We start from the raw sequence: 17,016 nt of genomic DNA, 5'->3' as shown, positions 1-17,016 counted from the left end.
TGTATATTCAAGTTGTATGGATATTTTAGTGTTTGCATCTTTTTTGAAAGGATTTTTTTTTTTGTAATGACAGAAGATTGAGTAGCTTGTTGGATTTTTAGTTTTGTGGATAAGGGCTCTCAAGTTTTGAAGACAGGCAAGAGTGACATTCCCCCCCCAAACTCCACAAATTCACACATAAAACAGGAGATCATGACCTACTCTGTGCTCAGTAATGCTCGGAGCTCGGAGTGGTTTCCAGTCTGTGGGTGAACGAAATTTTCGGAAAACGTTGTCGCAGAATCACGTGAACAATTCCAGCATATGGAATTTTTCCATTGGTTGTTGCGTTAAATCTTACCCAGATACAATAGTGCTATTTTCTGATTGGCTATTGTGTAGCCCCTTTCTTTTTTTGATTGGCTGATAAGACGCGCTTGACTCCTGCCGGTTCCACAGTGAGAGCGGCGCGGCCAGATACATTTTGGCCGCTGCGGCATATTAAATATATTATAAATAGTTTTTCCACGTGAGAAATACAATGTGTGGCGGGAGTGCGTGACAAAAGACTGAAATGAGTGACTGTCACGCTCAATGCGTGACACTTGAGAGCCCTGGTTGATATATGTAAAAAAAATTACCTTAAAAAGCTTGTAACTGCATGGCAAACAACAACCAACTATGCCTTCTTTTGTATTTTGCAGAAGAAAGAATGTCCTACAGGTTTGTAATAACAATAGGGTGAATAAATCATGACAGGATTAACATTTTTGGCTGAACTGTCCCTTTAAGAGATTGAGGTATAATTTAGAAAAATTGTGATCGATTGTTGATTGCGATAATAATACCTGTCAGTTTGGAGTTTTGGCTGCAGTTGAGCTGAATATTTCCTAGTTCTGCATTAAATCTAGCAGTCACGGTCGGGACTCTCTCCCTGGATGGCACATGATTACCCAGCATTCCCCTGCTATACAGAAGAGTTCACCAGGGACAAAGAGAGGTTAAACACAGCCCTTCTTATGCTGCTGCCTTCATGCGGATCCATTTCATTAAATATGGCATTGAACAGCACTGAATTTAGCAGAAAAATAAGATATGTCCCTGTGGGATGAAAATTTCCCGCTCCAATGAAAACAATAATATTCTCGCTCAGGGCTAGAGTGATTTAAAGAAAGCTACACATAAATTTGCATCCTATATATTGTCTACAAATGTGAAACATAATATAGGGAAAAATTCCAAGACATCATACATACGGCACATGGCATCACTGTCCAGGTTTTTGAAATGACTAAAAATCATAATAATAATAATTACCAGAAGTCAGCATAAAAAACATATTCCATACCATCATTTTTCTTAAATGTGCACGTTGATCACAATAAAAAGAGCTACACTTTTTCTTTATTTCTCAATCTTATCATGTGAAACAAAATGATATATTATTTCATTTGTAAATTATTCATAAAGTATATATAATATCAGTTCAAGGTTTATTGGAGTACGTTTTACAAGAAAATACTATTTCAGAATTTTTCTTAATTCACGTAAAATGAAATTTACTAGCAAAAAATGAAAAAAAATTCTACAATTCTCTCTCTTCTTTTTTTATCACCATTGTTTCTACAGAATTGAATGTGAATCTTTAAAAAAACTTATCTTCATGTCTGTTTCTTTGCTGTCTCGATTGTGTGGTGAAGTTTGACCTGGGCATGTTTTCATTAGATTCACACCAAAAGCTGTTTTATCGCGTGCTTTTTGAAATGTATATACATTGCTTTTAAGTGTTGATGATTTCAGACTTTTTGTGACCCATGTTACATGGCCTACAGTTATTTTGAGGAAATCGAAACCATCCTTTGAATCTGAAAGATCGTGTTCGGCTGGTGGGAAGGTTCACCGTTACCCCTGCACCTCATCCTCAGTCAAACCTGTTTCTGCTTCAACATCAAAAACATGCCAAGGAGAGGCCAATTTGAGAAGAATTCACTTGTTCAACGCACGCACACAGACATGCATCCACGCACACCACCACAAAGCGTCACCTTTGCATGCAGATACATGGTCACTGCAAATGATTCCTGCTCCTCCCTGACTAGAGAAAATAAGAGAGAGCTGAAAGATGCCTCTGTGAAACGGAAACATCTGCTGACATTTGCCCACTTCAAAAGATATTATAGCTGTTATGATGATCAAGTGATTGAATGCAACGCAAATAAACATAAAAAAAGATAAAAGCTATATGGCCATGATAATATAATAATCAGGGGAAAGCACCTTTCATCACTCACTGTAGCCCCCAGTCATTCATTTTGATGTTTTAGTGGATAGGAGGGTGCTGTATATTATTATGTCTGTTGGATACGAAATGGACATGACAATATGTTACGGTGGGACTGGAAAGTTCACAGTATCATAAAACTTATCTCTTTACAGACTGCTCTAAAAAGTACTCTACTTGCGTTACATGTACACTACCGCTCTCGTATGCTATGTACACTAAGTCTCTTATGCTCACTTACATTTGAACATACATGCATTTTAAAATGTAATTGATTCCTTTGATGGCAAAGCTGAATTTTCAGCATCATTACTCCAGTCTTCAGTGTCACATGATCCTTCAGAAATGAGCAAACAACAGTTATCAATGAAAACTACACAAACTATAGACCTTATGCGCCAGAGAAAGGAGGGCGCCACCATCTTTAGAATATTGTCTTTTTAACTTACTTTAAATTTAACTTACGTTTTTGCGGTCGCTCTGTATATTTCTATGGCATTGCTGTCCAGGAGTAATTAGCTTTTGAAGTGATGTAAAGTCAACGAAAGTTATCATGAGGGCTGTAATGTTTAAAGCAGATGACTTAACAAATGTCAGTCGACCGGGAAGATTTTAAAATGAGCCGTTCATTAATAAACATGCAAAATCGCTGTGAAAATACAGACCGGAAGTCAAAAGACAACGAGCGCAGCGCTGAAAAGGGGCGGAGCTACATAAGGTCTATAGTATAAAAAAATCAAAGATAAATAAATGACCTTGACTAGACTTGATTAGTTTCTTGTTGATAGTGTACGGTACCATAAACCTTTAAAACGTTTATGCATTAAATGGAACATGATTTTGTTGGAAGCAAAACCAATATTACAATATCTGAATTTCAGCTCCGGAGGCTTTTCTCAGCACTTGTTACACAGTGATACAAACAGTAACGATAGCATTTTTTTTTTCTGTATCAATTCAAGCATGAGTCCTAATCCTTGGGAAGTGCATGTAAAGTGGATTTGCTTTCGCAGCTCAGAAAACAGCGTCTTCTCGACATGTCGACAACACGACCCAAACTCTTCCAGTCTCAGCTAAAACTGCCGTGTTTGAGGGTCAAAGTAGACGTGGTTCGCGAGCAATGAAGACCATAGGCTGGAATTATGCAAACTTGTTACATTGTTATTGACTGGAATTGCTGACGACTTGTTTCGGGAGTTCAGAATCTATTCTTTCTTTGGAGGCAATAACTTTATTTATCGTGCACTTTGCAGAGTTTTTACATTCACAACCAACTATATTACACACTGCAAGGCAATATTCGAAAAAGCATAATAGGGGCACTTTAAACTACAATAACAGACAGACAAGGAGACCTCGTCTCTTCATTTCAGAAGTCGACCATTCACAACTGATGTACAGTAAACTTAGCTAGATACAGAGGTTTTCCCAGGGAGCCTTATAAAAACATCTCAAGAGCTGTCAAGATATTGTTGCTGTTTGCACTTGTGAGAAGTTCCTGTTTGCATGGATTGGTCCCCATCCAGGTATACTGCACGAGTGGCTTTTGAAAGCTTTGGGGCTTTGCTCGCTTTCCTTGGAGCAGCTTTCTATAAACTTCCACAGGTGCATAATAAAACAAAAGGGCTCGAACCCAGCGAGATTTACGTACAGTAAGTGGCTTTACTCACAAAAACAAGTAGGATTGCTTGTATTAGAGAAATAAATGGGAATTTTGGGTCATAAAACAGAACTATTTTTACCACAATACAGTTTTGCCCCATAGGCACCTAAAAGTGAATATTTACTCACCCTAATGTTGTTCCAACATATGCCACATATGACCATGAAACATAAAAGGATACATTTAGAGTTTCTCCAGGTGCTCTTTTCCATACAATGAAAGTGATTGAGGATGAAAGCTCCAAAAAATGTATAAATAAATAAAAATGGTACATACCAGTATCATAGAGATACTATTATAGTTTTTATTTATATTTCTGATTTAGTGCTCAAGAAACATTTATTATTATTATCAGTGTTGATCGAACAGTTGTGCTGCTTAATATTTTTTGTGGAAACCATTATGCATTTTTTTCAGGATTCTTTGATGAATAAAACATTTTTGAAAATCTGTATTGTATAATGTGTACAATCTGTATTGAATAAAGCGCTTTAAAAATAAAAGGTAATTCAAACAAACTTTTGAATGGTAGTGTATATATTTATGTCTAAATAGTTTTTATTTAAAACATTTATTAAGTTCAACTAAATGAAAATGAGAAATGCTGCCTTTGTAAAGTGAAATGAAAATGTTATTTTATGGTTTTAGTTATAACCCTTGTCTATACAAGTTATGCTCTATATTTAAAATTATTTTGAAGCCATTCAGTTTTTTACACAAAGCTATCATATGGCTTTTCTGGACCAGTTTTATATTTCTTTGTATGGAAAGAGCAGTGTGAAGTTATTCAAAAAATGTGTGTGTGTATGTGTGTGTGTATGCGCGTGTGTGTGTGTGTGTGTGTGTGTGTGTGTGTGTGTGTGTGTGTGTGTGTGTGTGTGTGTGTGTGTGTGTGTGTGTGTGTGTTACACTGAAAACTGACAAAATAACAGTAAATGGTCCCTTTTGATGGTTTCATTTTTGTGTGAACTATCCTCTAAAAAATGATTGTGTGTAAACTGTATTCATTTCTTTCTTTATAAAACAGATGAACAGTCTGAATGCAAATCAAATCACATTCAATACAGAAAATGTGGTTTTTGAGTTTTCACAGTAAATCGAATCCCCACAACCACAACAAAAGTGAGAATCAGTGCCAGCCCTGTCTCACTTCCAGCTGAAATCATTAGGGTGAGTGGAGAGGGACAGATTGAATGTTACCGCTAATAACTCCAGTTCTCTTATGCCCCTCATGGACCAAGCCTCGATTGAAATGCAAGAAAAGAAAACACAGAAGCCCTTTTCGCTCCGAAAGGCCAAAAAAGACCTCGCGCAATGTGTTTTCACTTTTTGGAGCGTCAAAGAAAAGATATTTTTTTCATTTCAAGCTGGATATAGTATTATACCTCTTCTGAGATCCGAGAGTTGGAGAGCATCTGGATTTTCCTCATTGATAAAAATGCAATTGAGAAAGTTCTGAATATGAACCTGACACATGCGTTTCTAATAAAGCCGTAGGCCGTATAAGTGACACTCAAACCCTTTACTCATTAACAGTCCACAAATACGTACCAAATGGCGCTGCCTGGGTGTCTCGTCTGTCTGACGGTGAGAAGCCAAGAACAGCGACTTACCGTTGTCTTATCACACTTAGCCATCTCACAGGTCCCCATAACACGTCGTGTTTGAGACGATGTCTGCGTCACCCAACACTTCCAGAAGGCCAGAACTCCCTTGAAAACCACAAGCTCTTGCAAGATGACCCTTCTGTGTAATAACGTGTTCATTTTAACCCGTGGTATCGCCACGCACCGAAATCAGCCTCTCTCAGAGGAAAGCCTGTGGAATGTATTTGAAGAGGTAATTGTAACAGCATCTGAAACTTCTCAAGGAAATTGATTTAAAATGCTGCCAGAGAATCACCTCTGCATCTCGCTGATGGATCGGCCATGAATGAAGCAAGAATTGTGATCTGTATCAATACATACACTATCATTCAAAAGTTTGGGATCGGTATGAAGTAGTCCAAGGCTGCATTTAGCCTATATGATCAAAAATACAGTAAAATAAACATTATTACAATTTAAAATCTATTTTAAAATGTAATTTATTCCTTTGATGTCAACGCAGAATTTTCAGTCACTTTTGATCATTTTACTGTCACTTTTGATTGCTGAATAAAAGTATTCATTTCTTTTACAAAATTTTACTAATTTTTATACAAACTTATAAACATAACATTTTTCCATGATTATGGGTCATGGATTAGCAGATGTCAGCTGATATCATCAATATACTTTGAATCTCACAAAAACGGTGGTAATATTTCACACTAAATGTTTTATTATTTTTTAAATATATATTTTTGCATAAAGGAAAGAAAAGCTGTATTAATAACAACATAACAGTGATATGTCAAGAAAAAAGAAAAATCATTTTATTATGGTAAAGATTTTTTCACATTAAATTAATAAGACTTTGGGAGGAAATCTGCATTACTATCACAAAAATATTGTGATAATGCAAAATATCCTGGTCCTTAGTTTATTATTTATTCCCTTGGATTTAGAATTGAAATATGATCTGGACATTTCTCCATTAGATTCACCTGATTGTTTTTTTTGTTTTTTTTTGGACGCTGAAGCCATGTGAAGATAAAGATGGATCTTATTAAGCTGAACGCTTTCTAAATGTTGTTTCAAAACAGAGTCAAAATCATTGTATGTTAATGCTCATGGCGTGTTTGCTTTAAACTTTGGCCTGCTCTTACAAATCACTATGTAAATCAGTTTTTAGTAATGCCAATTATCTCTTAAAAGAGAACACAGGAAAGGCTTATCTGCATGGCGAGGAAGGAGACGGGGCTACAATAGCCACGTGAACCATCATCATGCTTCAGATATATGAAAAAATTATTCTCAGATGAACATAAAATGCAAAAAATTGTAGATGACAGACTACCGCTACAGCTCTGGGTCTGCTGGTCCTACTGAGGCTTTAAACAAGATCATGCACAAACAATGGCTAGCGTAACCCCACTGACCCTTTAGACACCCGAAACCCCACATATATCATCACAAACACACCACATAACAATAATTACTCACATCTGTCAAGCAGAGATCAAACACACATTAATTAAACACATTTTTAGTTTACAAAGACACAATATAAAAACGTATTACACGTGATAATATTGGATTTATTCACCTTTAAATGGGATAATATTTACTTCAGCTGACCTTTGACTTGGACTTTTAGATTTACTCAATGATAAGTACCCTTGAACCCAGCCCAAACTTGAGCTCTGCCTTCATGTCACTAGGACGATAAATGTACCGGGGCCTAATTTCAGCAGGAAAAAAAATGCATGCAGCTCTATGGTGCAAGATCTTACATAATTCAGCTTTTGTCACATAAACATAACAAGATAAATACATAAACATAACAAGATCTATAACTAGATTACTTCAACAAGATGAGATGACTTCATACTACATGTTATATAATAGTTACTTCAGTGAAATAACTCAGCTGTGCACAATTGATGTCAAAGTTAGCAGTGAAAGTAACTAGTAGTTATGCATGCTACTAATGTTCAGTAGCATGACAGCTGATTTCGACAATCAAAAAAATTGCTGGTTTTCTTGTGATTTTATTTTTATTTTTTTATTTTTTTACATCTTACAGCCAGACAATCAAAACTAGTGTTACTCACCTTAACAAGTAGAGTTGGAAAAATGTAATTTTAGTGAATACGTTCATTGCAGTATTTTTTTATTTTTTTATTTTTTTATCAAAATATTATCAACTAATATATCAACTAATTTTTTAACTATAAATGAGTGTTTTCTAGTTTTAATAGTTGTAACCCTTAACCTCGAGACCCCTTTTGTTCATGTTCCAACAATTTTTTTTTCAAATAAATTATTTAGTCTCATAGATATATATTTTAAAAGAGATTGCCCGCATAAATAGCTGTTTCACGTTTAAATAGTTAAATAACTATTTGAATAGTTTTCCTACTTTTTTTGTACAGAAAAAAAAAATATTGCACAACATTAATAGGAATTTATGCAGGAACAAAACAGGAATTAATGTGCTGATATACTTCAATGCATTGTAAGTTGCTTTGAATAAAAGAATCTGCCAAATGCGTAAATATAAGTATAAATGACTAACTACTTTAAATTGTGAGTGGCTTGGTATCGTTCACTATGCAGAGTATAGCTCATATTTCAGGTAGCCACAATTCTAGTTAACATCAGCGGTGTGCATTATACCTCTGAGCGTTATTTCAGAAGGTACAGAAGAGGATATTGGAAACTGTGGATTAACTAATCGATAAATAATGGCATTTAACAGTCATTCTCAATTATTTCACAATGGCCGGCCAGCCTAGTCACGCTCCTCTGATAGCCAGCGTCCCGCCATCCCAGAGGGAAACATCTGGAACAGCGCAAGGGAAGCCCCCCACCCTTGGTAAAACATTGCAGCGCTTCGCTAATAAGAACCACTTGCATCATTTAGTCAAGTGCTGATGAATGACCCTTGTTTCAGTAATGCTCATTGCTTTTAGGAGAGCAGGGGCGCGCTTTGACACTGGCCATGAGAGATAGTCTTATAGTCTGGTCAAAGACAGGCTTTAGTGGTTCCTAGTCTGATTGGTTGGATATCAGACACTGTGTTCATTAACACAGCCTTCTCGTCTGCGAAAACATAATTACTTTTGTCATGAAACGGCTACTGTGCACTGTAAACCCGAACAGTACTACTAACTTATAAAAAATGAGAACACCATAATTATAATCAATTACATAGTTTATTGAACTTAAAACTATAGCATTTTTTGAACAAATGACTTCATTTTAATTTTGCGTTGCTCATCATTTTTGAGTATACATTGCTACTGAAGTGATATTTTTTAAGTATACGGAGTGACGTTCAATGACGTCATCTACGTCAGGACGTACACCATTGTTCTGACTGACGCTACCAGAAAACATAACCAAGATGGCGGACACTCGTGTGAGTGTGGACGCACGTGGGGAGATTTGTAAGTAAATGTTTTTTAATCTGCTTTTTATTTTATCATAATAACTACAAGTATATATTTTAAACATGTTTCGTGTTTGGCTTTGCTGTCTTTTTTACCGGTAACGTTAACGTAGAAAGCTCGACAAGCGTCTCTGCAGTGCTCTGCTTCGCGCACATTTTTTAACCATTAACCCCATTGCCATATTTAATTTATTATGTAACGTTAATATTGTAATCAGTTAGTCAGCGGAACCAAGTCAGAAACATAGTTTTGGCCCAGATCCGGTCTATATCTGGCCTGAGTGAAATCCATGCGGGCAAAATGTGAGCTGGATCTGGGCCAACGCTGCTTGCTGTCTGGGAAGTCATATTTTTTTATTCTGTTTTTGTTAAGCGATCTGTTCTGGAAAATGCTTATTTATGCTTGCCTTCAGCTGTTAATGTGCTTGCGGCTAGCTGTAACTTTTATCCATTATGTTAAGGCTAATGACACAAAGTTAGCAATATATTGGAAAAATAGTTAATAATAAGAGTTGTGAAAACTAGGTATGGTAGAGACACCGGCAAGCTCGTATTAACAGTTACCTATTTTTTGCCTTGTAGGCTAAAGTGGATGCAGAGTCTGTGAACTTGGTAAGTATCCTTTTTTCGTTTACTTAAGATATTTTTAGCAGCTTCACACATAAACCTGCATTGAATATTTATCTAATTTTGTACAGATCAAGTTAGCAAGTGAGTGAAGTAGAATAACGTGTTCAGAGTTTACAAAGCAATGTACAAATTGTACAAAACAATGACTGAAAGTCTGAAACATGCTTTGGCCTCATTGGTCGACTTTGTAGCATTTGCCAGATCTAATCTATTATAATCATGAAAACTAAAATGCTGCTATTTTTTGTTTTCCTGTATAGATGTATAGTCCCTGTTATTGTGAAGATCTGATTCAATTCCAGTGGTAAGTTACATAACACAATGTAAAGTTAAAGGAGAACTCCGGTCAATTTTAACATTGAGCTCATTTTTTTGTACATTTGGAGTGCTGTCAATACAGAGAACAACAACAAAAATCGGTGCTGCCTACACCGAGTTATTCTATTTTTAAAATTTGCACCCTGTTGACTTCAATGGGGCAAGTACTAAACCTGCTTTTAGCCTCTTAACATCCTTGATGTGTCATTACAAGTGCACAGAAAATGTGTCCTTCTGAGTGAACACGAGTGAATCTGACTGCAGAAGATGTGAAAGATATGTATAAAAAATGATGTTATTTAAGCCAGCGCAAATACCTGTTTACATCCTGTTTTTCGGTTGAAGTCCAAAGTAATCGATTGCCGAGTTCACGCGCGTGATCATAGGTAACTAAACCTATGCACATGAACTCGGCAATCGATTACTTTGGACTTCAACCGAAAAACAGGATGTAAACAGGTATTTGCGCTGGCTTAAATAACATCATTTTTTATACATATCTTTCACATCTACTGCAGTCAGATTCACTCGTGTTCACTCAGAAGGAATCACTCACATTTTCTGTGCACTTGTAATGACACATCAAGGATGTTAAGAGGCTAAAAGCAGGTTTAGTACTTGCCCCATTGAAGTCAACAGGGTGCAAATTTTCAAAATAGAATAACTCGGTGTAGGCAGCACCGATCTTTGCCGTTGTTCTCTGTATTGACAGCACTCCAAATGTACAAAAAAATTAGCTCAATGTTAAAATTGACCGGAGTTCTCCTTTAAGGCTAAATTTCTTGGTTTTAAAAAAGTATTCACTCCAATTGTAGGGATAAAAAAATCAATGGAGTGGAAGTGCAAGTTGTGTGCTGTCTCCTCAGACACCCGGGCACAGTTATTTCGGCACTACCGTTTAAAGCACAGTCATTACTCACGAGTTAGCCCTTTGCCATGCCTCTATGACTCTTGCATTTGCACATTTCAGTCATTTAATGCACTGAAAATTCATTTGTCACGGATTCACAAAGACACACAGAGAACTCTTGATAGTGAAGGATCAAAAACAGGATGTTCAGTTTTTACCTGTCCCTTGTGTGGCCTCAAAGAGCCCTTCTCAGAATCGAACATGTTCTGCCATTTAAGGAGCCACTTAAAGAACCATGAAAATGTGACATGCCCGTTTAAGAACTGTACCTACCACACCAATGTATATTCATCATTTAATGCTCACAAAAGTAGGAAGCATTCGGGAAGTTTAGACTTTTGTGATCATATTGTATCAATGGAAAATGACAGTTCCCCAGTCACAAGCACTGCAGACCTTAATGCAGATGATCCAGTTCCTTGTTGGATTGCGGACACTTCAAATTCTGTTCCTGAGGCTGAAAATGTCAACATCGGAGAGTTAAGGGCCCATTTACACCATAATTTGTCTTCCCTGTTTCTGAAGATGCAAACTGTTCTCCATGTTTCTGACATGGCATGTCAGGAAATAGTTGATCATCTGTTAGAGATATTTTCCTTATCGCAACCTCTTATCAAAGATGCTATAAAAGAGATACTACAACAGCATCATGTATCTCCTACTGAAGCTGTCTTGAATGATTTGGTAAATGCTGTTAATGACACAAACATTTTTGTCAGTGCCACAGCTGAAGGTGAGGACTTGTCTTCAAATAAACGAAGAAAAACATATTTCGAAAAAACATTTCCTGTGGTAAAGCCAGTGCAGTACGTGTTGGAGTCTGGGCGCACAGTCGTTTATGTCCCAATACTTCAGATGATCCAGGAGATATTCAAACATACTGACATCCTTGACCGAATAAAGGAAACCAAGGCATCACAAGAAGGTCATTATATGAGCCATAAAGATGGCAAGTATTTCCAGGAGAATACTTTGTTGTCATCTTCAGAACTGTCACTGCCATTGATTTTATACATAGATGATCTAGAAATCGCTAATCCACTTGGGACTTCACGTAAGATCCACAAACTCTGTTCAGTCTATTGGATGTTTGGTGATCTGCCATCTAAATATCGATCTGCACTGCATGTGATTCAGCTCGCAGTCCTATGTAAGGTACCAGATCTTAACAGCTGTGGCTATCAAAGAGCACTTTCTCCTTTGTTGCAAGACCTTGGCTGCCTTGAACATGATGGGGTTTTTATCGAGTCCCTTGGTCAGTCAGTTCGGGGTACTGTTTCAGTTGTTGTGGCTGATAATCTAGCAGCCCATTCCTTTGCAGGCTTTGTGCAGTCTTTCAGAGCTGGATATGTTTGTAGGTTCTGCAAAGCTACACGAGAAGAGATTCAATCTTCTGCTGTTGGAGATGGCGAATTTACCCCAAGGACAAAAGCCAATCATGATCATGACCTGCAGGATGTTTTACAAGGGGATGGTCACAGTCAGTTTGGTGTCCAAAGAGACTGTGTCTTGAGAGAGAGTTTGCAGTGTTTTCACACAATCACTGGTTTCCCGCCTGATGTCCTTCATGATCTTTTTGAAGGCATTGTTCCAGTTGAGTTGGCCCTGTGTATTCAGGAGATGATTAAGCTCAAATATTTTACCCTGGAGTATTTGAACAAGAAAATTCTGACATTCCCATACCAACACGCAGACAAGACTGACAAGCCACATCCCATTCCCAAGAACTTTGCAGGAAAGAAGACCATTGGTGGCAATGGTCACGAAAATCTCACATTATTGAGGCTACTCCCATTGATGATTGGCAACATGGTTCCTGAGGAAAATGGTTTTTGGAATGTTTTGATGGATTTGAAGGAAGTTGTGGAAGTGGTGCTATCTCCAAAATTTACTGAAGATTCCATTCATTATTTGCAAACTAAGATACAGGATCACAGACAAATCCTTCAAGAGGTTTTTCCAGAGTTCCGACTGCTCCCCAAGCATCATTATCTGGAGCATTATCCAGATCTCATACGTTGTTTTGGGCCTCTTGTCCATTTGTGGACGATGAGGTTTGAAGGTAAGCACCGCTTTTTCAAGCGTGTAGTTCATGATACACAAAACTTCAAGAATGTGCTGAAAACACTAGCAACTCGGCATCAGCACATGGTGGCATACTTTCTCAAAACACCATCATTCTTCAAACCACATCAGCAGATTACAGATGTCTCTTCTGTTTTGGTGTCATCACTTCCTGAAGTTGCAAAAGTTCACATTGAACAAAAAACAAACAGCAACATGATATACAGCACATCAAGGATCATTGCTGATGGAACTAATTTTGATGTTGGAATGTTTGTGTCTGTGGGACAGGAAGGAGGACTTCCCCAGTTTAGCAAAATTGAATCGATTCTCCTTGTTAACAATGATGTGACATTTCTTTGCCAAGAACACAAGTCATGGTACATTGAACACCTGAGGTCATATGAGCTTTCCCCAGGGAATATGACTGTCCACAGCCTATCCGAGCTGAATGACATTTTACCCCTCTATGCATACAGGTTTGAAGGAAAAGTGCTGTTGACACCCAAACGCTTCATTCTTATTCACTAATAATGTACGTATGACTGTTAATTTGAAACCAATTGCAGATTTTGACTGTATTTCAGATTTTAATATTATTATTAAAAAACTGTTAGAATTTGATTTATTTTGTGGTCAGCAAAGCCTAAAAAAGCAAAATTCTGCAGCGCTTTATCCTTACATTCTAAGGTCTTTATACTAATCAGTCATAATATAATAGTGTGAGAATAACTTTAATTTCTGTATGTGTTTAAAAAATGTTAATAAATATGCCATGCCTGTTTTCATCAATTGTTTTGTTTGTCTTCCAGACGATGGCAGCACCCCAGAAATTCATGCTGCGTGTTTACATTGCCACAGATATTGCAGTGAAAGTAACTTTGACTGGACGACCAGAATCAGTGGATGATCTAATCGCCATACTGCGAGAGAAAGTCAAGCCAAGACTGGATTTTGAGTTTACCCTGCAGTATGAGGATACAGATTTTAATGGACAACTGAGCTGTCTGATTGATATTCAAGAGTTACCAGAGAAGGCAACACTCAAAGTTGTTAGATCCGAATCTGATGCCTGCTCACTTGCAAGTTCTGATACAGAAATCCTTCCTCATGTGCCCGTAAGCGAGCGTCGGAAGACCTGGCCTGACATTTTTCCTGTGCCTACTTTTTCCTATGAAGTCGAACATGTGCTTGAAGAGGGAAATATTGCCTATGACAGATCTGGAAAGACACTGAAATTATCCAGGGCCCAAAAGCACAACATCCTAGAGAGCATGGCATCAATAATACATGGTTTCAAACCTTACCCAAGTGACAAGGATGTGGGTATGGCAGCAGAGGCTCTTGTTAAAGCTCATCCATGCCTTAAAGAGCCTGGAAGTGAAAATGGATGGTATGGATGGAAGATAAGCCTTAAATTCAAAATGGGCAATTACCGTACCAAGCTAGCCAGATCTGGATGTCTGGAGGTGTCGGTCAACACAGGCAAAAGAAGTAAGAACAATCCTGACAAAGACCATCCCCACTCCAACATAAAACGAGCAAGACGAGCAGAAGTGAACTTCCTTCCAAACTTTCCAAAGGGACAAAACCAGGCCAGTTTGGAAGAAATGAGACTAGACATTCTACACGAAGTTGAGAAGAGTGAGAAAAACCTGTTGTTGATAGATAATCTTATGCAGATGACATTTTCCCTTCGTCGCCAGGAGATCGTACAGGAAAACCCATTGTTGAAGGACTTCCTGGTGAAATGGCCAGCACTTCGGATTGAGTCGCAGGTAAAAAAAACAAAAAAACATCTACATTTCTCTTTTCTGCCTCATCTTTTAATTACTTGTCCGGCTCCAGCAAACACTAACAAACTAGTTTGTCAATGAGACTTTAACTATTGGGGTTTGTTGCTGCTTATTAGCATTTGTTGAATATGTGTGAATTGGCCACTACTTAATCTTTGAAAGATAGCAAAAACTTTTTGGGAGAATAATGCTTAACTTCTATCAAGATGATTGCATTGTATGTTTCTCTAAGGCTGTTTTGATGTCATTTATACATTTTGTGTATTAATGATTTTGTAGGTTTGCGCAGAGTTTCATCGCATCACAAACACCAATCTTCGAAACCAGTTCTATGCCGAATTGGACAGGCATACGCCACAACTATTTGCCTTGTACAGGCAAAAAGCATCACATACTGGCAAGGTCTCGGAGGTGCTGCGTGACATCCTCAGGATTTATGATCGTGAGGTGAGTTAAAGACAAAGACTGTACAACTCTAGTATCGAACCCAGAATAACTTTGCTTGCTTGTTCATTGTTATTTTTGCTTGTCTTTCAAGGATGTGCATGATATCAACATAAAGCGCACTGTAGCTCTTCGTGCCCTAGCAGTATACTTACGTGAAGATGACCCACAGTTTTTTAAGACATGGAATGTAAGCATTCAGTGCACTCACCAAACAGGATCAGTTTTTGTGCTTACCAGGGTTTTTTAGTCTTCATTAACAAATTACCTTAATATATATTCAACTTTATTTCACTCTACTTTTGCAAATTCTCTATGTATGTTCTTGTCTAGTTTTTAAATTTGGGCCAATTCTGTGTAAACTGAAAAGGCCTGCCTGGTTAAGTATGATACTATATTAAAGTGATAGTTAACCAAAAAATTCTTATGATATACCTGATGATGTAATTCATTACTAGACATGTTTACAGTTGGACCCTCTTTGTGCATTCCAGGTGGAGGAGTCGGATGAGCCAGACATCACTGGTACCCCTCTTGCCCTTGTGATGGAAGTCACTGAGAACACTGGTCCTGTCTGTTTCAATCCGGCAAGGACCGCTGTTGTGGTGGAAGATGAGTTTGTGCTGAGCGACATCCCCACGTTTCCTGAGGCCTTTGTGTTACTCTTTGGGTTAATGTATGCATTGCATTTGGATTACCCAAGAAAATTGATTAACACCTTCACATTCATCCAGAAAATGCTGATGGGGCTTGATGATGGTAAACCTCTGAAACCCTGCTTACTCAATCTAAAAAATGAACTATTACTTACTTTGTAGGCAAATTCCATCTTGTCTACAAGTGCTGTTTAAAGTGCTTGGATGTTTTCATTGGGTAGGTTGTGTCCTGGCCACCAAATCTATCTTGATTGCACTCTGGGTTTGTTAGTTCCTGCTAAGTAGTTTTGTAAGCGTATGTTGTAGAAAATGTAGTTTAAAGCATTTTTACATTTGGTATGTTGTCTTCTGCACCAAATCCACCACAGTTGCACTTCTACAACAAAAACTTTTTGCAATCAGATTGTATTTTTTTATTCTAAGGTGTTTTAAAAGTGTATATTGTTAAACATGTAGTTTAAACATTTGGTAGGTTGTTACTTTAATATTGTCACTTCCTTTGTTTATCTCAATTTGTTTTATAAGCTAAACATGTAGTTTACAGCATTTTTACATTTGGTAGGTTGTTTTCTGCACCAGATCAACCCCAGTTGCACTCTTACAACAGAAACTTGATTTTTGTTAACAGATTTTGTTTATTTTAAGGTTGTTTACAAGTGTATATTGTTTAACATGTAGTTTAAACATTTGGTAAGTTGTTAGATCTACCTCAGTTGCACTTTACACAATGGAACATGTAGTTTAAAGCATTTAAATGTTTACATTTACGTTTTGTAAAATCTATCTCTGTTGCATATTTAATGCAATCAGGTATGTATTATTGTTTGTGTTTTGACTTAATTTATTTTTATTTCCTATAATTTATAATTTTTTAAACATTTCTTTTTGGAGGAGCTTTATTTATTTTATTGATTTTATTTATTTTGATTTGCCATGTTGCAAAATAATGGCCATGGGTGTAAAAAATTATAATCAATGTTTTAACAGTTTCTAATTTGATTTGCTACATGTTTACAGAGATTTATATAAACAGTTGTACAAAATAGACAAAGAATTTAATAGTAAATAAAAACCCTTTAATTATATGTGAACAGTTCTGTGTGTGCTTCTTTTTAGTATTTTGAACTCAAATATGTATCAGGCTATGAGTTATTCAGAAGGAGTTTATTTCTTGAATAAAATATTTTATTTATATAAGTGGTAATTAGTTAAAAACAGTTAGTATTGAAAACATTAAA

General features: G+C 37.0%; 2 protein-coding genes across 2 annotated transcripts in view; one reads left to right on the top strand and one right to left on the bottom strand.

The window, feature by feature from the left end:
• The window catches only part of col23a1a (collagen type XXIII alpha 1 chain a), a 142,457-nt gene that overhangs the window by 93,972 nt on the left and 31,469 nt on the right, over window positions 1–17,016 (bottom strand). The gene's annotated exons all lie outside the window — the stretch shown is intronic.
• On the top strand, window positions 13,405–16,863 carry LOC309503927 (uncharacterized protein). Its single transcript, XM_082176783.1, has 5 exons — window positions 13,405–13,417; window positions 13,695–14,660; window positions 14,958–15,125; window positions 15,217–15,312; window positions 15,617–16,863. The coding sequence occupies exons 2-5, from the start codon at window positions 13,698–13,700 to the stop codon at window positions 15,938–15,940; spliced, it is 1,551 nt and encodes a 516-aa protein (XP_082032909.1). The 5' UTR covers window positions 13,405–13,417; window positions 13,695–13,697; the 3' UTR covers window positions 15,941–16,863.

The sequence above is a fragment of the Leuciscus leuciscus genome (genome assembly GCF_965113295.1).
Source record: "Leuciscus leuciscus genome assembly, chromosome: 8".
NCBI lineage: Eukaryota > Metazoa > Chordata > Actinopteri > Cypriniformes > Leuciscidae > Leuciscus > Leuciscus leuciscus.
Note: the sequence above shows the minus strand (reverse complement) of the source record. Positions and strands in the feature narration are given on the sequence as shown.

Bases quoted from the DNA above. Each gene is read 5' to 3' on its own strand.
- LOC309503927 (XM_082176783.1), top strand. From the start codon at position 13,698: ATGGCAGCACCCCAGAAATTCATGCTGCGTGTTTACATTGCCACAGAT. The intron at 14,661-14,957 runs GTAAAAAAAACA...ATGATTTTGTAG, and splicing joins CACTTCGGATTGAGTCGCAG to GTTTGCGCAGAGTTTCATCG. The intron at 15,313-15,616 runs GTAAGCATTCAG...TGTGCATTCCAG, and splicing joins AGTTTTTTAAGACATGGAAT to GTGGAGGAGTCGGATGAGCC.